The sequence below is a fragment of the Sycon ciliatum genome, chromosome 4, assembly GCF_964019385.1.
Source record: "Sycon ciliatum chromosome 4, ocSycCili1.1, whole genome shotgun sequence".
In the NCBI taxonomy this organism is placed as follows: domain Eukaryota; kingdom Metazoa; phylum Porifera; class Calcarea; order Leucosolenida; family Sycettidae; genus Sycon; species Sycon ciliatum.
In genome coordinates, this window is record NC_088646.1 from 24778484 (window position 1) to 24801855 (window position 23372).

General features: G+C 48.9%; 1 protein-coding gene across 2 annotated transcripts in view; it reads right to left on the reverse strand.

The window, feature by feature from the left end:
• LOC135815215 (titin homolog) overlaps window positions 1-23372 on the reverse strand; it is a 51036-nt gene that overhangs the window by 10239 nt on the left and 17425 nt on the right. Inside the window, exons 24-39 of one of the 2 annotated variants that reach the window (XM_065328476.1) lie at window positions 23329-23372; window positions 22372-22728; window positions 21914-22104; window positions 21209-21311; window positions 20158-20316; window positions 19387-19749; window positions 18831-19003; window positions 17401-17503; window positions 16850-17005; window positions 11314-11958; window positions 10820-11010; window positions 10441-10543; window positions 2270-2428; window positions 1419-1775; window positions 890-1062; window positions 50-152 (exon numbers count right to left, since the gene is read on the reverse strand). The exon at window positions 23329-23372 is cut by the window's right edge and continues 115 nt beyond it. In XM_065328476.1, coding sequence (XP_065184548.1) covers window positions 50-152; window positions 890-1062; window positions 1419-1775; window positions 2270-2428; window positions 10441-10543; window positions 10820-11010; window positions 11314-11958; window positions 16850-17005; window positions 17401-17503; window positions 18831-19003; window positions 19387-19749; window positions 20158-20316; window positions 21209-21311; window positions 21914-22104; window positions 22372-22728; window positions 23329-23372 — 3380 coding nt within the window. The remainder of the gene's footprint in view (window positions 1-49; window positions 153-889; window positions 1063-1418; window positions 1776-2269; window positions 2429-10440; window positions 10544-10819; window positions 11011-11313; window positions 11959-16849; window positions 17006-17400; window positions 17504-18830; window positions 19004-19386; window positions 19750-20157; window positions 20317-21208; window positions 21312-21913; window positions 22105-22371; window positions 22729-23328) is intronic. The other variant, XM_065328477.1, reaches the window with a different exon arrangement.

A 23372-nucleotide genomic window follows, 5' to 3' on the forward strand; every position in this document is an offset into this window, starting at 1 on the left:
CGGCGCGTTACTCGTCTACTACTACCCCCTGTGCCCATCCTGAACTCACAGATAGGGTTTCATTGAAGGTAGGACTGAGGCTTTTCGAGACTTGCTTGGTCTTCTTCTTGGACTGCTTCTTAGGATCAGGCAACAAGTAGGCCTTGACATACCTACAATAGATAATCACACACACACACACACACAAACGCATGCACGCACAAACACATAGAGACAAACAGGACAGAAGGTTTCAGAAAGAATGGATGATAGTCTGATAGAGAACATAATTTCTACACTATCATCCTCCATATTGCTCAGGAGATCAAGGTTGGAGCTCGTAAATAACACAACCAAAAAGTCCGAATTTTTCGAATATCGAATGTTGCTGCCTGCATTCGAATACTCCTTCTGGTCTCGGTATTCTAGAATATTCGAATAACTCGAATATTCCTTGCATCACTACTAGGAACACACACACACAGTGTACAGCTCTGCCGGCCACAACCCCAGTAAAATTCCTACAGCACACACGATCACCCACACAGTCGCGTACACTACATCATCCCCGTCTGAGTAGCACTATTAGCTGAAGAACAATGACACTGGGCAGGGTTTCCCATGAACAACTAGAGTGGATTGTAGCTGCACACGCTAGGTGTGTGTGTGTGTGAGAGAGAGAGAGAGAGACAGAGCATGTGTGCGCACAGGTGCGTGTGTGTGTGTGTGTGTGTGTGTGTGTGTGTGTGTGTGTGTGTGTGTGCATGCGTGCGCGCGCGTGCGTGGGGGCGGGGAGTAAGAATTCTTGGATAAAACAAAAGCTACAGTGGAATCTTACAACTTGCTAAGTAAAAAATAGCACGCACATATCTACATGACTGTAGAGTCTCTCACAACAGCTGTAACTCACGAGTCAGCAGTGGACCTCTTGTGTGGTGCGCTGAGGCCTTCACACCTGACAATGTGCACATCAAGCTTCTTCTTTACATAGAGTATGGAGAGAGTAATAGAACCTGTTACCTCAACAACGCTTGCAGAGTTGACAAACGCTGATGCAGTGCTGCCAATGCTAGTTACGCTGTTCTGTAATAACACAAGTACCATAATAAACATCACACGAAATTCTACAAAGAAAGCAGATTGACACATCAATATCCCAGTCATGGACAGTACAAAGCTTACTCTATCAACTCTCCCATGTCAGAGGCATGCCCGTTGTACAAGCTAATCGCATGGTTAAACAAATAAACCACTGCATTTTCTGGGCGATCAAATGTGGAAGACACAGGTGACAGGCGAAACAAAAGACAAAAGCCAGGGAATTACCATACACTCTTGCACGTAAGAGAGAGAGAGAGAGAGAGAGAGAGAAAGGGAGGGAGAGAAAGGGAGGGGAGGGGAGAGAAAGGGAGGGGGGGGGGGAGAACACGTTCACTTACACTTCTTTTGAGGCTGGTGGTTCGAGAGTTCAAAGCCGATTTCTGCGAGGACTCATTCATAGCTGATTCGGCTCCAGCACTCGTTTTTCCAATGGCAGAAGCCGGGGTGGGTGACTTATCATCATCCACATTCTCTGGCTGTTGTATCTCACACTGTACTGATGGCGGGTTTTCAGAAGTAGCGACACCAGCTGCACCAGTCTCAGACTTCTCCAAATCCGGTGACGCAGGTATGCTATTCTTCACGGACTCTTTGGACACTCGTTCCCGGATTGGCTCCATGGGTACGTCGTTGTCTACTTTACGGACTGCAGACTCTAAATCGTCATCAACCACCATGTTAGAGGGCAAGCTATCCTGAACATTGAAACACACATCATGCATCGTATAGGAACGGTCATAATTATTGATTCTTGCACCAACACACGGCTAACATCCAGTACAAGGTTGTTGTCCCCCAAAAGTGGAAAACTGTAAGAGGTACTAAAACTGTAAAAGGTACTAAAGCTGTAAAAGATACTTGGCAATGTGCGGTAACTGGTAAGCTCAGATTAGGTGATTAACATAGAGGTCAGATCCTAGTCTTACTGGCTGTCAACAACATAGGACCCATCGCAGAAGAAAACATGAAACTCTTCACAATGGAATGAGTAACGCACACAAAACAAATGTTTCCCCCGCTCAGCACAAGCCGTTTTCAACCGCAGCTGAAAGCGACTTGTTCGTGAAGACCCAAGCCTAAGTAAGTATTTAGACACGTTGCATGTGCTGGTACAACACACCAGTGGATAAAGGTAACAGTCGTGTGATACATATGTGCAAAGATTGGCAGAGATTGCCAGAGAACAAACCTTTTCTTGCAAGTCGAACGTTTCAGTGTCCTGATGGCTCTGAATGTTGTCGAGTAGAAGACGCACTTCACCAAGGAAAGCGTTATGTCCAAGGCGGGCATTGTCCCAAACTGATACCCACAGTGTACGACCAGACAGCTCAGCACGTGATAGTTTGTACTGTAGGAGAAGTCACAACAGAACACAGCACAGAAATTAATCCACACAAAGAATACACAGAATACATGTTCAGGAGGTCGCACATGTCACTGACATGCAGCCTCGTTTCGTGTTACATGTAGCTGTGACTTTCGTTAGGGTTCACACTTTAAAGTCACAGGCTTTGTCACAGGCTTTGTCTTCACCTTCTTTCGCGCCTGTTGATGGAGTTCTTGGCATGCCAGTGTTATAAGCTAGACGTTTTCACTGCAGTAGTGAGTTGGCTAGAGTAGGCTTTAGTGCTTACGAGTTCGGTGAAAGGTTTCAAGCAATTGCGGCTTGGAGCCAGAGTTTTCTAACAGAGTTTTCTTGGTAGTCGCGAGCTGGTCCTTTGTGTGGTTTGGGTGTGTGCCGAGGTAGGAGCACGCCTCTACAGAACATATTGGTAGCAGAGGATGGTTAATTAAGTCGAGTCGACCTCGTAAGTGCTGAACGTTCCACCTAAGCGCGGCTATGGAGTCTCCAGTCAAAGAGGACAAGGAGGAAGACAGCCATGCCGCGGAGGACGGGACTGCCAGCACCGAGGAAGCAAACCACCGAGAAGAACCAGCGGCAGTAGAGAACAAGCGCGAGAAGCTTAGCGAGCTGCTTAGAGAAAAGATGGTGGCTAAAAAACACTTCACCAACGCGCGGCGGACACTTCTCGTGCGCTCCATGAATGGCGGAGTGCGAGGAGAGCAAGCTAACGACGAGCTAGCCGAGCTAAGCTCACATTATGACAACGCCACCAGTGCTATCATGAACCTCGTCAGTCTGTACAGCTCAACTAACGAAGAGAAGCGTATGGAAGGAACGCTGCGGGAAGCGGAATTGCTCGAGGAACAATTCACTACCGCAACCGAGAGCATTTTGGAGGACGTACGTGGGCAGGTACGTAGTTACGCGGAGGAAACTGACTACGAGTCGTACCTGGGCGTCTCACAGCGGCCCCACCCAGTCAAGGCTCGACGCGAACTAGCTTCGGAGGTCGGGTACGGGTACAGCGGACCTGCCGCAAGCACTATGCCCAGTTGGGCTGGAGCCCGGAGCTACCTGCACGCGCACGGCAGAAGTTCAGTTGAGGCCTCGGAGTCTACTGCTGCACGTGGACTAGCGTACGACTACGGCTACCATGGCTACACGTACGAGCCGACGAGCCGGACAGCCGGCGTAGAGCAAGTTGCAGACCAGCACCGGGGAACGGAGTACGGTCTTGCTGAAGTCAGCGAAGACAAGTACAAGGCGGTCAGCGAAAGCGGACCGAAAGTCACCATGGGCACGGATGAGTTGCGACCAGAGACGCCGTTGGTCCACAGAGCGCTCACTCCGTCTAAGACCCAGGTCAGCGCGAGCAGAGCGGCAAGTGGCTCGCCTTTGTCCGCGGCTGCGGCGCAGGTTGGAGGGAGCGGCGCGCCAGCTGCTGCCGCTTTAGAGTCTGGCGCCACCGGGCACTTGGACAGCGCGAACAGAGCGACAAGCGGTCCGCCTTTGTCCGCGGCTGTTCCCCAGATGAGCGCGAGCAGCGCACCACATGCGTCAGATCCAGAGTCTGCACCAGTGCCTGCAACGCTATTCCGCGCAACCGGCAGGCCGCCTGGATCCGAGCCTGCAACGCTATTCAGCGCAACCGGCAGGCCGCCTGGATCCGAGCCTGCAACGCTATTCAACGCAACCGGCAGGCCGCCTGGATCCGAGCCTGCAACGCTATTCAGCGCAATTGGCAGGCCGCCTGGATCCGGGCCTGTGCATGCGTCGGAAATTTAGACCAGCGCGGACAGCGCACAGCCTGTGACCTCTGCGCTAGCTGCAGGATCAGCGCCTTGGGGATTGATCAGCGCAAACAGCGCGAACGGCACTGGAGCGATCAGCATGACCAGCAACCTACCTGTGTCACCGGCTGAAACGTTAGCACTCCAGATTGCCAGCGCCAACAGCGCAAACGGAATGAGGCCAGATATGCCTGAATCCCAGCAGACAGTCAGCGGAAGCAGCGCAATCGACAGACTGCCTGGATCATCCGTACCTGCAACGCTATTCAGCGCAATCGGCAGGTCGCCTGGATCCGCTTCTGCCACGCTATTCCAGCAATCCGTTGACACCCGTCACACCACTACTCAGTCGCCAGTAATAATTACATCTGCGTCTCGGCAGTGGGCTGGCGCCAGTGGTGTGGCCGGCGTGCACACTGTGCCAGCAGCTAGTCTGTGGAGCCCGCCCGCTCCACAGGCCATGGGCTTGCAACCAGCAGGGTCGACTGCCGCACCAGTACCGGTGCCATCAGTAGCACCAGGCCAAACACGGCATCAGCAGTCATCGGACGAGATATTCCGGCGGCTGAAACCCATACAAATTCCAATGTTTACAGGCAACAAGAGAGCCTATTGTGCCTGGAGAGCAGCCTTCATGGCTTGTGTTGGGCAGACGAGCTCAAGTCCGGAGGTGAAGCTCCTGCACCTGAAGCAGTATTTAGGTGGAGAGGCATTGGTCGCCATCGAGAGCCTAGGTTACTCGGCCCATGCCTACGAAGCCGCCGTAAACCGTTTAGACAGGAAATTTGGTGGCGAGCAGAGACAGACAAACCTCCAATTTGAGGAAATAGAGTCGTTCCCCGCCCTCCGGACAGGCCGGCCTGGAGACCTGCAGAGATTCGCCGATTTGCTGGATGTGCTGATAGTGAACATGGTGGATGCAGGCAAGGAATATGAGCTGGGCGATGGTCTTCTGTTCCGACAGCTGCAAAACAAGCTGCCGATGGCCATGCTGACCCAGTTTAACCGTTGGCGTCACAACAACACGAAACCCAGCAGTGTACCAACGCTATTGGAATGGGTGACTCTCGAGGCAGAATTCGCTACTGGAGCAGCGGAGATGGCCCACGGAGTCAGTTCTGCGGGTGGTCATCATGCAGCGGCGGTGCCGACTAAACCAGCCCCTGCAAGAAGTCGACCAACGTTCGGTGGCAGTTCCGGAGCCCACGCGTCGTCATTCCTGGTCTCTGGTCAGAGCGCTGCCAAAATCCAGTGTGCAGTATGTGATGCGCCCCATCACACATGGAGTTGTGATATCTTCAAGAGCGAGTCGCCCAGCAGGCGGTGGGAAACAGCAAAGAAGAAAGGCCTCTGCTATAGGTGCCTTGGCACTGGACATCGAGGGACATCCTGTACCAGAAACAGGAAGTGCGGTGTCAGTGGCTGCAGTCAGACACATCACCAGCTGCTTCATGATCGTCAACCGCAGCAGAAACGGAACCTGCCTGAAGCAGCCATGAGCAGTGATGTAGCATCGTCAAGCGCTCCCACAGCTTCAATCAGCACAAGAGGGGCAACAACACCTGCAATAGAGCCAGCCTCTATTAATTGCTCCATCCAAGCATGCAACACCACGGAAGGGGAGCCGGATCTGGGAGAAGATCGGCCACGTGGAGTACCTTCGGTCTCGTTACGCATCCTCCCGGTGTCGCTTGTGCATGAAGGAGAACGGATACAGGTTAACGCTATGTTGGACGATTGCAGCACTACCACCTACATAACCACTGCAGCTGCCGGGAAGTTGAGGGTGGCAGGAAGACCGCAGCAGGCATCAGTTTCTCTTCTGAGCGGGTTGACGGAAACATTCGTCACGACGCCGGTCAACATCACAGTGGAAAGCGCTGACGGAATATTCCAGTCCAAATTAACGGCGCTAACTATTGAAAGCATCGCAAGCAACTTGAAGGCTGTTGACTGGGCGAATGCGGCAGCGCAATGGGACCACCTGCGAGATGTTCCCTTCACGGCTCTCACCGAGGAATCAGTGGACCTTCTAATTGGCAGTGATCATAGTGAATTGCATTCTTGCTGGGAGGAAGTCAATAGCAAGCCGGGAGAACCGCTAGCTCGCAGAACGCCATTAGGTTGGACATGTATCGGAGCAGTATTAAATAATGATGATCGACCAACCCGCGCCAACAGCACCTACTGTAGCGTACAGCTGAACCGGCAACGGGAAGTTTATCAAGGCGGTATCAGCCCTGAGCCCTCCTGGCACATGAAGGACCACAGTGTGAAGCCTGAAGTTGAGCAGTCAATGCGGCAACTCGACGGGGCTGGGAACGAGATTCACCTTCAATGGAATGGCCAGAAATCAAAACTGCCCGACAATTACAGCATGGTATTCAGCGACTGCGTAGAGCCGGGCCCTACGCTGCAGCGAGAGATACTGGAAGTGCTGCTCGGATTCCGGCGCAACTCGGTAACCATCATTTGTGATATTCGGGAGATGTACCTTCAGATTCGAAATCACTCCGAGGACCAACCGTACTTGCGTTTCTTGTGGCGACCACCGGAGAGAAATACTCAACCAGATGTTCTTCATCCCGACACGCCACGAGGGCACTGGCCGTTGGGAAGAATTACGGCAGTCTTTCCTGGTCCAGATGGACATGTACGAGTGGCTAAGGTGCTTGTGGGCGGCAAGGAGAAGACACGCCCTATCACGCGACTATGTCCGCTTGGCTTGTGCTAAAGCCCCTGGTGTCACATTGGCTAGGTGACAACAACCAGCCGGAGGCGTTTGTGAAACTGATTTCAAGGAAAGTTTGATTCACTATTTCTTGAATGTGTTCACATTGTTCATTTGCTGTATTTCTTCAACAGCTTTTCGGAATAATGCTTTTGTCGCATTGGAAATTTGTTTGTTGAGTTGCGATATGCTTTTCGATGTTACTTTTCAACATATCGGGAAGGGGAGAATGTTCAGGAGGTCGCACATGTCACTGACATGCATCCTCGTTTCGTGTTACATGTAGCTGTGACTTTCGTTAGGGTTCACACTTTAAAGTCACAGGCTTTGTCACAGGCTTTGTCTTCACCTTCTTTCGCGCCTGTTGATGGAGTTCTTGGCATGCCAGTGTTATAAGCTAGACGTTTTCACTGCAGTAGTGAGTTGGCTAGAGTAGGCTTTAGTGCTTACGAGTTCGGTGAAAGGTTTCAAGCAATTGCGGCTTGGAGCCAGAGTTTTCTAACAGAGTTCTCTTGGTAGTCGCGAGCTGGTCCTTTGTGTGGTTTGGGTGTGTGCCGAGGTAGGAGCACGCCTCTACAGAACAATACATAATGAAAGGTTGTGTGTCATTCCATTTAGAAAAGTGTGTATATCCCACACGCCTTTCTTTGTGCCTTTTGCATCTATTTGCTTTGACTCTCACCTCAGGCAACAACAGATGTTTGCAAGGTAATGTAAGACTTGTTGCTATAATGAGCTGTAAATGTAACGAACATTGAAAGCCTGTAGGCTAACAAGAAGATGGTTTAACGATCTGGGAGTTACATTTCAGAGGCTCCGGCTCGATGTTCCAGTGTGTTAGGCCTGTTCTCTTTCATATTTTCACCGAGAATTAATAGTGACGTCATTAAAAAAACACAACTTCGCCCTCAAGCCCGGCTCTTCCCTGACCAACAGTGGCCTTTTTTCTCTCGCCTTCGTTGCGCACGTTTGCAAAAGTCATTGCATTGTTTTATTTCCAAGTCCTTTCTGACAAATATGGCATTGTCGTTGAGTTTTGACGAAGTGCGGGCTACCGCACAGGACGAGCCTGTCAAGCTGCCTTTGGTGTTTCCGCCAGCACCAGGTACTGCAGATGTGGATCGTCCCGTTGATGCGGAACTGAGTAATGTTCAAGCGTCTGAGTGCAACACTGCACAGGGTGGAACTGGGCGACCGATGCCGGCTCCCCCCCGCGACGGAATATCATTCTGTCAGTGGACATTTTGGAATGTCCTCTGCTGATGGGCGCACATAAGGTGTGCCTGGCGTATCTCAGGCTTTATCATGGCCCGGACCTGCCGGTGACCAATTGCCTTATACTCAGCTGAGTACTAATCAACATACGGTGGGTGGTACGCACTCCAGTGCTACCGTAATGAACTCACAAACACTCCCACCGTGTCAGACGGGTTCGGTTGAGTCAATGGCTCAGCGCCTCTTCGAGCCTCCTGAGGAGAAGCATGGCAGTGTTTCAGAGTTCCTGTACGACGCTGTGCCGATGGTCGGGAACTACATGTATGTGGAGAAGCATTTCCGCCGAACTCTCTCCGATGATGTTCTGAAGGACATGAGTTTGGAGAATCCGAGACCCGATACCGCGGCCATGCTCGCTCCCGAGGCGGATACGTCGTTACAATCATGGCTTGGGGAAAAGTTCCCGAAATCCATGGACGGTTCGCAAACGCGTGTGCAGAAAAGCATACTGGCAGCAGCTGGGCCGTTGTGCCAGTTGTGGGAGGACGTCCTCCACAACAAGGATTGCGCGGAGGTCCCTGTCGACCAGATACTGGATACTATCCAGCGTACTTTAGTCATGATGGGAAACGTGAATGGTCGGCTTTCTCAAGTGCGGCGATCCGTCATTGTGGATGCGGCCGCGGACAAGGCCTTGTCCAAAGCATGTAAGGAGGTGAAGCTACCCTCCTCGGGAACTGACCTGTTTGGTAAAGAGTTCTTAGCAACACTGGACAAAAAAGGTGAAGACCGTAAAACACTAGCCAAGGCAACGGGCCATTGGTCTAGTCGCCGCCCGAAAGGGCGTGAACCGCAGCAGAGCTACCGTGGTCGGTCATCAGAAGGATCGAACCGGCCCTTTCGAGGTCGTCAGTTTGACTGGCAACAGCGTTCCAGACCACATTCGGCCAACAGACCGTCAGGATCAGGATCGTATCACTCCTCGCCCCGTTGGAATCCACGAGGACGTCCAACGCGACCAGCATTCAGGCCCAGAGCAGCGGACCCTGCCCAGAGCAGCTCCACTGCCTGACTACAGCAACCGGGCCATCGACCATCCTCCGGCAACTCTACCAGTGTGTGGACCAGCCGGACGGTCGACCCATCCTGCATTCCAGGCCGGAGGTCTGAGTGCAGCGGCATCAGTCTGGCCCAGTGTGACCAGCGATCCGTGGGTGCTAGCTACAGTTAAGTTTTATCGTATCCCGTTCTCAATGCTGCCCAGTCAGTTGCAGCCCCGTGGGAAATCCCGCCTACCGAATGCCGAGTTGGAAGCTCTGATCAAGGAGCTGAGCGACCTTGTGAAGATCGGTGCCATCGAGAGGACCACCGCAGAACAGGCATTATTCGTGAGTCCCCTCTTTGTAACGCCCAAGGCGGAGGGCAAATGGCGTGTGATCTTCAACCTGAAGAAGCTGAACAAGTTTGTGAAGACAGAACGTTTCAAAATGCAGTCACTGCAAGACCTACCGGCACTCCTCGAACCCGGCATGTACATGTGCAAACTCGACCTGAAGTGTGCTTACCATTCCATCAGTGTGCATCCGGACGATCGGCGCTACCTCTGTTTTCGCCATCCGGAAGCAGGGGACCTCTGGAGGTACACTTGCCTGCCGTTCGGACTTTCGGATGCGCCAAGGGCGTTCACGAAAGTGCTGATCCCTGTGGTTGCATATTTACGGAAGATGGGCCTTCGTCTTCTGACTTACCTGGACGATTGGTGGCTCGCAGATCCAGTTCGGTCCCGTCTAATACGGAACTGCTCAAAAGCAGTCAACCTACTGGAGGAACTCGGGTTTACTGTCAATCGGGACAAGTCAGTTCTGTCTCCCGTCAAGTCGCTGACATTCCTTGGCATGGAGATAAATTCATATGAGGCGTTGCGGCCCTAACGCAATTTATTGTAACGAAGAAATTTGATAAGTGAAAACATTAGATTAATTCCTCGCTGGATTTTCATGTATTACGGTACGTAGTCTGTATCCTGAACTTCATTATACCTGTACTGTGAGAGTTGAAGCGATAGTGTGTGTGTGTGTGTGTGTGTGTGTGTGTGTGTGTGTGTGTGTGTGTGCGTGTGCGTGTGCGTGTGTGCGCGCACGCGCGTGTGTGTGTGTGCTCACATGTAGCAAGAACAACAACGACGACGACGGCGACGATGGCGGCGGCAACAACAACAACACCAAGCTTATTTGACTAGGTAGAAGAGGAAAGCCGGATATTGTTTCTTTAATACGTACCTGCAAGTCTTCACTGTATACCGGTGATGTTGTTTTCTTGGCTGCTTTCGTTTTCTTTTTGCTGGACTTTGCCTTGTCAGGCACCAGGTACGTCTTCACATACCTGCTCATTGAAACACAAAACAGAACAACAAACCGGCAAACATAAAATAACATATTGTCACCAAAACAATAGATAATCCAAGAGTAGTGGCAATAACTCAACAAACAGGCATTCACAATACAAGATTCCTACAAAATGCTCACACAATAAGCCCATGAAAAATAGGTGGACACAAGAAAGGAGAAGAGAAAATGGATGTTGGGAGAAAAGAGGTGAAGAAGATGAAAGGGAGAAAGCAGCTACACGTACAAAAATAGCAGTCTGAAGAGTACTTACGGATCAACCAAGCCATTGCTGTGCGGACTAGCCAGTCCTTTGCAGCCCTTGACCTTGACATGCAGACAACCATTGCCATAGTAGACTGCCAATGTGATGTTACCAGTCACAACTACTGATTTGCCAGCGCTAGCACCTGGTGCCATGGTAGCCACACTACCCACACTGTACAGACTGGTGGTATCCAAGTCCTGGCAGAAATGCACACACATACATACACACACACACACACGCACATACACACACACACACACACACAGATATCAACATTAGCAGAGCTCCTCAAATCTACAAACACACTGCTGTTTGAGAGTAGAGGAGCAGACTGTGCACACATGTATGTGCTCATGGAAAGAATAGCATCAAATGCTCCATACAACTGCTACAAGCAATGCTCCAACCCGAACATTGATGCACATATCCTGAACAAATCTACACTCAGTGGCATTCAACAGTACTAGTACAGCACACAGAATTTACAGTAGCCCACTCACCTTCACTTTGCTGCATATTGCACTGGCCGACTCCACTGACTGAACACCACTGGTCTTGCGACGCTCCTCCTCAGCAGCCTTTGCTTTCTGTTCTTCATCGAGCTTCCGCTGTTCCTCTTCCTCTTGCCGCTGCTTCTCTTCTAGTTTCCGTTGCTCTTCCTCTTGCCGCTGCTTCTCTTCGAGTTGGCGCTGATGTTCCTGTTCCTCTGCTTCCTTTTGCAGACGTTCTTTCTCCTCTGCTTCTTTCTGTAGCCGCTCCTTCTCATCTGCTTCTCTTTGTATGCGTTCCTTCTCCGCCTGCAGCTGAAGGCGCTCCTTTTCCTCAGCATCAGCCATTGCCATCTTCTCTTGCAGTAGTCTGCGCTGCTCTTCCTCTTCTTCTTCACGCTGTTGCTTCTCTTCTACTTCTTGGCGCTGCTTTTCTTTCTCTTCTGCTTCTTTCTCCAGTCGTTCTCTTTCAGCCTGCTCTTCAATTTCCTTTTGGCGTTCTACTTCAAGGCGCTTCCACTCTTCCTCCCGCTGTTTAGCCTCCTGTTGCTGGCGCTCCTCTTCCAGGCGGCGCTTTTCCTCCTCTTCCTGCGCCTTGTGTGCAGCTGCAGCCGTTTCTGCATGTCCTACATCACGCAACAGCACAGGTTCACAGTCCTGCACATACGACCAACAAACACAAGAAAATAAATGGTTGAGAGATTGTGCGCATCCGAGAGATTGTGCGCATCCGAGAGATTGTGCGCATCCGAGAGAGAGAGAGAGAGAGAGAGAGAGAGAGAGAGAGAGAGAGAGAGAGAGAGAGAGAGAGAGAGAGAGAGAGAGAGAGAGAGAGAGAGAGAGAGAGAGAGAGAGAGAGAGAGAGAGAGAGAGAGAGAGAGGGGAGAGAGAGAGAGAGGGGAGAGAGAGAGAGAGAGAGAGAGAGAGAGAGAGAGAAAAGAGAGAGAGAGACAGAGACAGAGAGAGACAGAGAGAGACAGAGAAAGAGCCATAGACATACAGAGACAGACAGACAGATTCTATAATGTACATGTACTGGCTAAGGGCCTGTGCTATGCAACTATTTTGTAGACTGTACTACCGCCTGAATCTGTGCTGCCAGTGTCCGAAGGTTTTATAGTTTTCCCTGCAGTCTTGACATTGCCCATGTTCATACAGGATTAACTAGATCACCCCTTGTGCACCATTGCTTGCTTCTTTTGTATGTTTGTGTGTGTGTGTCTCTGTGTGTGTGTGTGTGTGTGTCATGAGCAGAACGACACAGACTTCAATACTACTACTGTGCCTGGAAGAGCACACTGATGTTGGTTTTCCGAGCGACCTGTGTGGGAAGTGGCTGCAATCCTGGGTCCGCTTCCTACGTGTGAGCTAGCTCTCCAAACCTCGTTTTAATAGCTATCCCAAAGGACCCAAACACATGATTTGCCTATGTGAGGTTATTGAGACACTTGAAAGGAATACTCTGCTGTCTACTGGAAATCAAGGTAAACTGGACTGTCCGATTTCCACATAATTATGATGGATCGCTGGAATGGTCTTGAGTTACGGTATCTACTGAAATGTGATTGAACTTGAAGACAACTACATTATGCTCAAACTCTCAAAGAAAAATGGGGATATCCATGAAGCTGGCTCGTTCCCATAAATGCATTTTGCATGAGCTCCGCAGCATTTTTTAACTGAAAATGATAGCCTACCCTTCAATGTCACTGACGATAGTCCACCAAGAGATATACATGTACAACAGGATTTAGGATATACAGGTACTACATGTATATTTGTTTGTGAACCTACTGTATTGCACTTGAGTACACCTATTCGACGGTGCTTTATGAATGGTCAGAAGAGCTCTGTTGCTTCTTTTGTTTCTTTATTGATGTACCCTGTTGTTTTGATTGCATGTCCTTCTCCCGTGCCTCATGGCAATTAACCCTCCCATCTCTTATTCCTCCGGGGTACTCTCTTTCCTAGGCATCCAATTGCTTGGAGAATCATCGAGATAATCGTGAAACAAAATTAAAAAAAGGCGTCACCAGCTGAGTGATCATTAACATAACAATATACGTAATATAAATGGAGTGGTTTCCGATCCTTCCTCTATTACCTGCTACTATTACTAGATACCAGTAGTTGTAATGAAAGTGCTGCCTTCCTGCCCTTTCAATTTGTGTAACCTTGTCATTACTTACTAGTAGTTGGTTTGAGGGAAAGAGACAAACGGGAAAATTATTAGTAGTTCAAAATAACTTGCTGGTTCATTGGCCGAGGCATACGTTTTCGTGATACAATCTACCAACAGTATTCTACTCTTGGGAAACTATATTGCATGCGGTCAGTGATGATCGGATATAAAACATGCCAAGTTTCAGCTTACAGAGGAAGTGCGTTTGTGCTGCTGCAAATGGAAGGACATGTTTGGGATTGGGTATTTCAGAGTTGCCTTAACAACGGCGGCGTGCATCCTTAACAGCACCCTTTGGAGCTGGGAATCTCTAACCAAGGCCTAGCCTGTCCAACAGAGCCGGCCTTGAAAGTGCCCTTGTAAATAGCGTACTGACAAAACCAAGATACAAGAGAGTCCGTCACACACACACGCACGCACGCACACACACACACACACACACACACACACACACACACACACACACACACACACACACACACACACACACACACACACACACACACACACACACACACACACACACACACACACACACACACACACACACACACACACACACACACACACACACACACACACACACACACACACACACACACACACACACACACACACACACACACACACACACACACACACACACACACACACACACACACACACACACACACACACACACACACACACACACACACACACACACACACACACACACACACACACACACACACACACACACACACACACACACACACACACACACACACACACACACACACACACACACACACACACACACACACACACACACACACAGGAATTCTAATAATGACAATGATAACAAGATGTTTTGCAAAGTAGAATATTAAAGAATAAAAATAATTCAAGTGTTCTTTAGTGTGCGGAGAAAGGCAAAGGAAATATCAAATATGTGAATAGGTCTTTAGGTGAATTTAAAAAGATAGATAATGCAATGAATGATCTAAAATAAGTTGTAGAAGTTTTCTTTAGCCATAAATGGTACGAGAGTTCATGTGGGGAGAGCCTGGAAGAAGTGAAATGAACACACTATCTCTTGGTGCTAAAAAATAGCGGTGGCAGGGCAGAGCGATAACTATATATTATCATTACATGTGCTTGAACCGAAGTATTCTCCAGGCTCCATCCTAGTATGGTACTGCATACAGCTGTCTAGGAAGCTACAACTACAGCTATAGGGGCCATAGCTGTAGTTATTTGGGGCATAAGGATACACTGAATGAAGAGTGCAGGCATGTACTCAAACCAAACAGCCCACTTGAAGTAGCAAGCATGGCATCCTGCTGCAATGCAGGTTCATGCACGTAATATTAATTATTGTGCGTGCTGCAAATCTTGCACTAAATAGCAATAGCATTCGTAGTCTACAGTGCAGTGTCATGACAGTGTGCACACGTGTGTACATGTATATCTGTATGCAGGACAGGTTAGTCAAGTATCAACCGCCCCCGTGTTGTGCAAGAGACACACTTCAGTACACCGTTGCCCAGCCACCGTTGCCCAGCTTCGCCAGGAAGAAGCTTGAAGTATGTACCGAGGGGTGCGAGGGTCTGAGCTCAGCACCACAGAGTCGCCCACTGCTGATGGAACTACCAGGGGTCATCAACATGCAACATCAAATCTCCTGTGGATAAATGTACATGTACATGCACTTCCAAAGTACACGTACTAGATTCTGCAGGGGCAAATAAATACTCATGTTGGAAGTTTCTACTCAATCTACGGACAGTACTTTACTAGTATTTATATAGAAGTATGTGGAATGTTCGGGCCACACGAGATGCCGAGGTGAGTATGTTGAATTGTCCTCCTGTTAACGTCGGCCAGGCGGTGGTTTCTTGTTGTCCTGCAATGACCACTGCACGGATACTGTGTACTACATGTAGAAATAGGACACACTACACTGCACGGGACATTGTGGGAGCTGGTAGCGATGCTATCACATGCGCACTCATCCAGGATGCACACGGCTCTCGACACTGCGCGCACAGGCTCGTTCCGCGTCAACGCAGATCTACGATACAAATCCACTCGAGTTCTTGACCGCCACCGCTCCTAACCAGGCTGCACGGCAACACTTCATTTACCATCAGCCTTGCTGTAGAAGAGCATAGGAGAGAATGCAGGGACGTGCTTGCAGGCAGTTCTCACGGCAAGAGGAGACTTGGAGCAGACCATCAAGCGTGCTTGTTAAAAGATCATCATCCCCAACTCATTGTCTAACTGGTGGAAGGCATCAAGTCGTGTTTTGCCACAGCTGCCAGAGTTCTTCACTCCAACTTTATCACTTGCCCCTCTGTATTCTATGATGCACAGCTGCATCACAGTTTCCAGTTGAACAATGATTATCCAACGGACTATGGGCCGAGAACCCCAGCCAGCTGCTCAGAAGTGGTATTTTTGGGATAACAAAATCATCTTAGTTTTCATGTACACCATCCGGGACTACACGCACATATCACTTCAGTCAGAAATGTCGGGTGCATGGATGCATCAGTACAATCATGATGCTGCACGGTGTATGAGATTGTAGTGCAGGCCAAGGACAAGCCGCACGGAAAAAGGTGCAAAAAATGCGTAAATTCGCGGGAGTCAAATGCCATGATTCATCTTGACACTATTGCCCTGGGTAAAGCAGAGACACTATTCAAGACCGTGAACCTTGTCCGCATGGCATGTGTGAGGGTTCAGTGAGCTTTTCACACAGGCACCATGAGTACATGAAGAGCGTACAACTTGGCAATCTCTTGGCCCACGGGGGAAGTTTTTTTTTACATCGGTTTTCCGTGGCCTTTTGGCTCACTGATGTCATCATACTAGGCCGGGGATCAGAAGTGTACAGAGGTTGTTGCATATAGCATATAGCATATTGCAGCTAGAGCAATCAAAGCAGGGTAACGGACAGTAGGTCCATGTATCCTGGATATCCTGAGCTGACACCGTATCGCCAATGACGGGCACGGCAGGCCTACATACTCCCGCCACGGTGGCAGTTGATCACAAAACGAAAGAGTGCACTAGGTTGTGGACGTGTTGGCAATAGGATGCTTTCTCTCTGTCTCTGTCTCTCTCTCCTGGGATGTACCGTACATGTATCTCCGCCAGAAAATGAAGTGATAAAATACCTGCGTAGGCAACTCCATGGCAGCTCTAGACAGGGGCTGCACACTCTAGTAGGTTTTGTACTCTTGCTAGCGCATAGCACACCCTTTAGAACTGGTCTCTCTATTTAAGAGTCAGTACTAACAGAGTCCATCCCACTTGAACATTGGTTCTCAAAAATACAATAAGAAAGCGTGACTATGTTGAGCACTATTACCATACCTTCTCCATCAGGTTGAATGTCTTCGTCCACTTCTCCGAGAAGTCCATGCTGCCAAGATCCAAACGAATTTCTCCCAGGAATGTGTTCTGCGAGAGCCGTGCGTTGTCCCAGACCGATACCCACAAGACGCGAGATGTCAAGTCCGGTGTCTTGAACTGCCAAAGAGAAAAAGAGGACACGGACGAAAAAGAAAGGGGAATTATAACTGACAGGACTAATGATGCACGTAGAAAATGATTCCAAAAATCGGTGTAACCAGAAAGTGTAGAGATCTGGGACATTATATTGCCAACCAGTCCACAACCCAAGGCAAAACTGTAATGCGCCCTTTCGCGTTGCGATAGACAACCATAGAAGCAGATCAACACCTTCGCGAAGCCTGATACGTACTTCTAGGCCACAAAAAAACCATTCCTATAAACAAGAGAAGTCGTACCCTACCATCACTGACTTTGCTCCGCGGACAGACTAACTCTACTGCGCCACCGAGGTGAGCGTGGAATGAATGAATGCGAGTGTGAACTACCTCCTCTGCCCATCTTGAACTCACAGTTAGGGTTTCGTTGAAGGTAGGATTGAGGCTCTTCGAGACTTGCTTGGTCTTCTTCTTGGACTGCTTCTTAGGATCAGGCAACAAGTAAGCCTTGACATACCTACAGAAGATAATCACACACACACATAGAGCCAAACAGGACAGAAGGTTTCAGAAAGAATGTGTGCTTGTAGAAAAATTAACAAGGATACAAGAGCAACAGCGTTTACATACAATACTAACACCTCCACAGTGTACAGCTCTGCCGGCCTCAACCCCGGCCACAACCCCTGCCACAACCCCGGCCACAACCCCGGCCACAACCCCGGCCACAACCCCAGCCACAACCCCAGCCAAAGTCCTACACCACATACATTAGGGGTGAAACAGTTAACCGATAAACCGGTTATTTTACAGTTTAGAATAAATGAGCGGTTAAGGGGAAGTTAAGGCAAAAATCAAAATTTCACCAGTTGTAGTCTTCGGGGTGCTGAGTCGAATGGTCTTGGTCCGAGAAAGCTGAGACGCTCCCTTCCTACTTGAATCCCAATCGAACTCGCGCACTTCCACCGAAACTGGGTGACTGCGCCCTACTAGATGGGAATTTGTATGCAAAATGTCACTAAAAGCGCCATTTCGTTCTAAAAGCACGGATGACCGCGATTGGCCCATATGTTGTAGTCTTTTGGACGCTGAGTCGACTGGTTTTGGTCCGAAAAGGCTGCGATGCAGCGTTCGGCCCTTATTCCCAATCGAACGTGGTTGAACAAGCGGTCACATGCTCCTGGGTGCCCAAATCACCTGGTCACCACGCCAGCAGGCGACAACTTTCACATCAAGGTGCAACTCGAGTGACAGGACTGCACCCAAAAAAGGTCAAACAGGCTAGTAAGTTGTACCCTGCAGGCACGGTGACCAGGTGACTGGTGTACGCAGGAGCACGTGACCGCTTGTTCAACCATGTTCGATTGGGAATAAAGGAGGAACGCTACATCGCAGCCTTTTCGGACCAAGACCATTCGACTCAGCACCCCGAAGACTACAAGTGGTGAACTTTTGATTTTAGGCTTAACTTCCCCTTTAACGGTCACTCATTTACGTTTTCACTCTCCGCTGTACAGAATATACGTAGCTGTTGAGATACGTTCTTGTCAGAGTGAACACTGCGGGTGTTGTGCACAATGGATGCGTGACAAGGCGATTTCGCAGTTTTAGTCCACTTCAGCATATAAACATGAGATTATCTCGAAACAGCTCCGAAATGTTGAGCAAGTGAGAACGTGCGTCCACTACACATGTTGCGGTGAGTGTTTTTGGTAGTGAGTGAGAGCACGGGATATGAAAAATGACAAGCACACATGCACACCCGCGCGCACCCACCCACCCACACCCACCCACACCCACATATCTACATGACTGTAAAGTCTCTCACAACAGCTGTTACTCACGAGTCAGCAGAGGACCTCTTGGGTGGTGCGCTGAGGCCTTCACACCTGACAACGTGCACATCAAGCTTCTTCTTCACAAAAAGTATGGAGAGAGTAATAGAACCAGTGACTTCAACAACGCTTGCAGAGTTGACAAACGCTGACGCAGTGCTGCCGATGCTAGTTACGCTGTTCTGTAACAACACACGTACCATAATGAACATCACACGAAGTTCTACAAAGATAGCAGATTGACACGTGAATATCACACGGCCAGCACAAAGCTTACTCTATACTCATCTCTCTCATGTCAGAGGCAAAGCAAGGGTGCAACGCAACCGCATGAAAAAATAAACCATTGCATTTTCAGGACAATCAAATGTGGAAGACACCATAGGTGACAGGCAAGACAAAGGACAAAAGTCAGAGGATAACTTTTTCACGCAAGAGAGAGAAAGACAGAGACAGACAGACGGATGGACCGAGAGAGGGAGAGGGACAGGGAGAGGGACAGGGAGAAAGAGAGAGAGAGAGAGAGAGAGAGAGATAGAGAGAGAGAGAGAGAATATTCACTTACACTTCTCTTGAGGTTGCTGGTTCGAGCATTTAAAGCTGATTTCTGTAATGGCTCATTCATAGCTGACTCGGCTCCAGCACTCATTTTTCCAATGGCGGAAGCCGGCGTGGATGACGTATCATCATCCACATTCTCTGGCTCTTCTATCTCACACTGTACTGATGGCGGGCTTTCAGACGTAGCGACACCAGCTGCACCAGTCTCAGGCTTCTCCAAATCCGGTGACGCAGGTATGCTATTCTTCACTGACTCCTTGGACACTCGTTCCCTGATTGGCTCCATGGGTTCGTCATGGTCTACTTTACGGACTGAACGTGGCGACTCTAAATCGTCATCAACCACCATGTTAGAAGGTAAGCTATCCTGAACATTGAAACACACACCCAACGTACATTATATAATAACAGTGATCATTATTAATTCTCACAACCACCAACACAGGGCTGTCATCATCAAACAGTTTTCTTCTCTCCAAAAAGTGGAAAAGAACAAGAGGTGAAAAGGGCACTTTGCAATCTACGGTAAGCCCTAACAAGGTGCTAGTAACATAGAGGTCAGATCCTGGTCTGCTGCCAGCCAATGACACCTGAAGATAGTCGCTATAATCGATAACTCAATCGTTAACAAAATTAATATAGGTGATCAATAGCTAGTTTTCAATGACAATTTGACCCCTAACTTAGACACGTTGCATGCGCTGGTACCACAAAACAATGGACAAAGGTAGCAGTGGCAATGCATAATATGTGCAAAGATTGCCAGAGAACAAACCTTTTCTTGCAAGTCAAACGTTTCTGTGTCCTGATGGCTCTGAATGTTGTCGAGTAGAAGACGAACTTCTCCAAGGAAAGCGTTATGTCCAAGGCGGGCATTGTCCCAAACTGATACCCACAGTGTACGACCAGACAGCTCAGCACGCGATAGTTTGTACTGTAGGAACAGTCACAACAGAATACAGCACAGAAATTAATCCACACAACGAATACACAAAGAAAGGTTGTGTATTCACTGGTTTGAGGGAAAGATGCAAACAGAAAAAGGTTGTGTATCAGACCGCGCTGAAAAAGTCTTTTGTTTCAGGTAACCCGACCGACCGATGTACAAGTACAAGCAACTACAAGTGTGTGTGTGTGTGTGTGTGTGTGTGTGTGTGTGTGTGTGTATGTGTGTGTGTGTGTGTGTGTGTGTGTGTGTGTGTGTGTGTGTTTGCTCGGCTGCTTGAAGGTGTATTGTTGTACCTACCACCTTTGTTGGTTTCAGGGTTCATATACTTTCTATTTGAAGTATACATACCTGTTAACCATGGACTGTTTCTGGCTAGATTAACTCTTGTGTAATCAATGGTGCTAGAGAAGCTTATATCAGATCCACTCTGATTTAGCCACCCACACTAGTACCAAGTATTACCTTCACTGGGGGCAGGGGTACCTGCAGTTGGATCCCGAGACGGATACCCTGATGCCGTCAATCCTTTTTGTGCACCTTGTTGAGTCATCTTTCCAAGATTCCTTTTGAGTCTCTCTCCCCTCTCCCGGGGAGACCCACGTGACCAGTTTTGGCAGTGAGCAAGCACAAGTACAAGTGTGTGTGTGTGTGTGTGTGTGTGTGTTGTGTGTGTGTGTGTGTGTTGTGTGTGTGTGTGTGCGTGCGTGAGCGTGTGTGTGTGTGTGTGTGTGTGTGTGTGTGCGTGCGCGTGCGTGCATGTGTAGGGAGGCAGGTGTTCAAGAATTCATTGTTCGTGAATGAAACATTGAATTTCATTAGAAGCTTGTTTGATAACGTAGAAGTGGAGGGCGGGATAGGGATATTGTTTCTGACGTACCTGCAAGTCTTCACTGTATACCGGTGATGTTGTTTTCTTGGCTGCTTTCGTTTTCTTTTTGCTGGACTTAGCCTTGTCAGGCACCAGGTACGTCTTCACATACCTGCTCATTGAAACACAAAACAGAACAACAAACCGGCAAACATAAAATTACATATTGTCACCAAAACAATAGATAATCCAAGAGTAGTGGCAACAACTCAACAAACAGGCATTCACATTTCAAAGCTCTGCAAAATAAAAGACTCCTACAAAATGCGAAAGCAATAGGCCTATGAAAAATAGGTGGTAAGTACTCAAATGGTGGGGCAAGGAAGATAATTAGATGGAACCAAGGAAAACGGTGGGGCACAAGTTATGCGCTAGAGTCCACCAACTAAACCAGGTTTCGAACAGTCAGACGTGCACAAGGTAGCACCAGACTGACCAGGAGTACTGAGACATTCCACGGCAAGGAAGTGAGCTTGAGCACTGCTCGATAGCACTAACCAAGGCATTCCACGTCTGACTGTTCAAGGCCTGGTTTAGTTGGTGGACTCTAACGCATAACTTGTGCCCCGCCGTTTTCCTTGGTTCCATTTAAAAATAGGTGGTTAGGACAAAAGAGAAAAGAAGAGACAGTGAATGCTGGGAGGAAAGAGGAGAAGAACATGAAAGCGAGAAAGCAGCTACAAATACAAAAATAGCAGTCTGGAGAGTACTTACGGATCAACCAAGCCATTGCTGTGCGGACTAGCCAGTCCTTTGCAGCCCTTGACCTTGACATGCAGACAACCATTGTTATAGTAGACTGCCAATGTCATGTTACCAGTCACAACTACTGTTTTTCCAGCGCTAGCACCTGGTGCCATGGTAGCCACACTACCCACACTGTACAGACTGGTGGTATCCAAGTCCTGACAGAAATCCACACACACATACACAGATATCAACATTAGCAGAGCTCCTCAAATCTAGCAAAACACACTGTGGTTTCAGCCTGTCTGAGAGTAGACTTCACACACCTCCATGCGCTCATGCAAAGAATAGCATCAAACGCTCCATACAACTGCTACAAGCAATGCTCCAACCCGAACATTGATGCACATATCCTGAACACATCGACACTCAGTGGCATTCAACAGTACTAGTACAGCAAACAGAATTTACAGTAGCCCACTCACCTTCACTTTGCTGTGCATTGCACTGGCTGGCTCCACTGATGACTTTGAAGCGGGTACGGCAACGTCAGACGAAGACACTGCCATGGCCTCTTGCTTCACAATATCTTCCTTATCACCACGCACATGCTCTGCCTGCTTTGTCTCAGATTTTACCGACGTCCGGCTCTCGGATTCGGCAACACCAGCTGCACCAGGATCAGAGTTCTCCACCTGCGATGACGCAGATGTGATGTTCTTTAACGACTCCTTCGACGCTCGTTCCCGGATTGGGTCCAGCGGTGGATCGCTGCCGCTTCTACGGACTGAATGTGGCGACTCCATATCGTCATCAAACACCATGTTGGACGGCAAACTGTCCTGTAAGTAGAAGCACACACATGCAACACATAACAACAATGGGAATAATTAGCCCAGCCACTGACACACGGCTGACGTCAGCAAGAGAGGGGGTTTCTCTCCAAAAAAGGAGAATCATTATCATTATTTTTCCGTCATTCTCTCTTCCTACATGTATTTCTCTTTCCTTAGAAAAAAAGAAGTTTTCGCATCATGTCCATCGCTTGACATTGTTCACTAAAGTAACTCGAGGTCACTTCAGTTAGTCCTCCTTGTTGTGATACAAAAAAAGGAGACGTTTAGTTAAAAAGGCGTTTCACAATGCATGGTAAGCTCTGTTTAGATTATAGTAGGTATGTTATATGTTCAGTTCAGATCCTAGTCTGCTTTACTGCGATGTATACCGATGTAATGCTTGCTCCACTCAGCACAGGCCACTTGAAACACGAACTGAAGGAACATAGCTTGTTTGTGGAGACCCCAGCCTAGGTATTGATTATTTTTGACCCAAAAGGTGCTGCACGCGCAACAAATCGATCGCACACAAGTGAAAGCATGGCGAAACAGAGAATGAAGGTACCCGTGGTGATACATATGTGCAAACACAGCGAGAGAACAAACCTTTTCTTGCAAGTCGAAAGTTTCCGTGTCCTGATGGCTCTGAA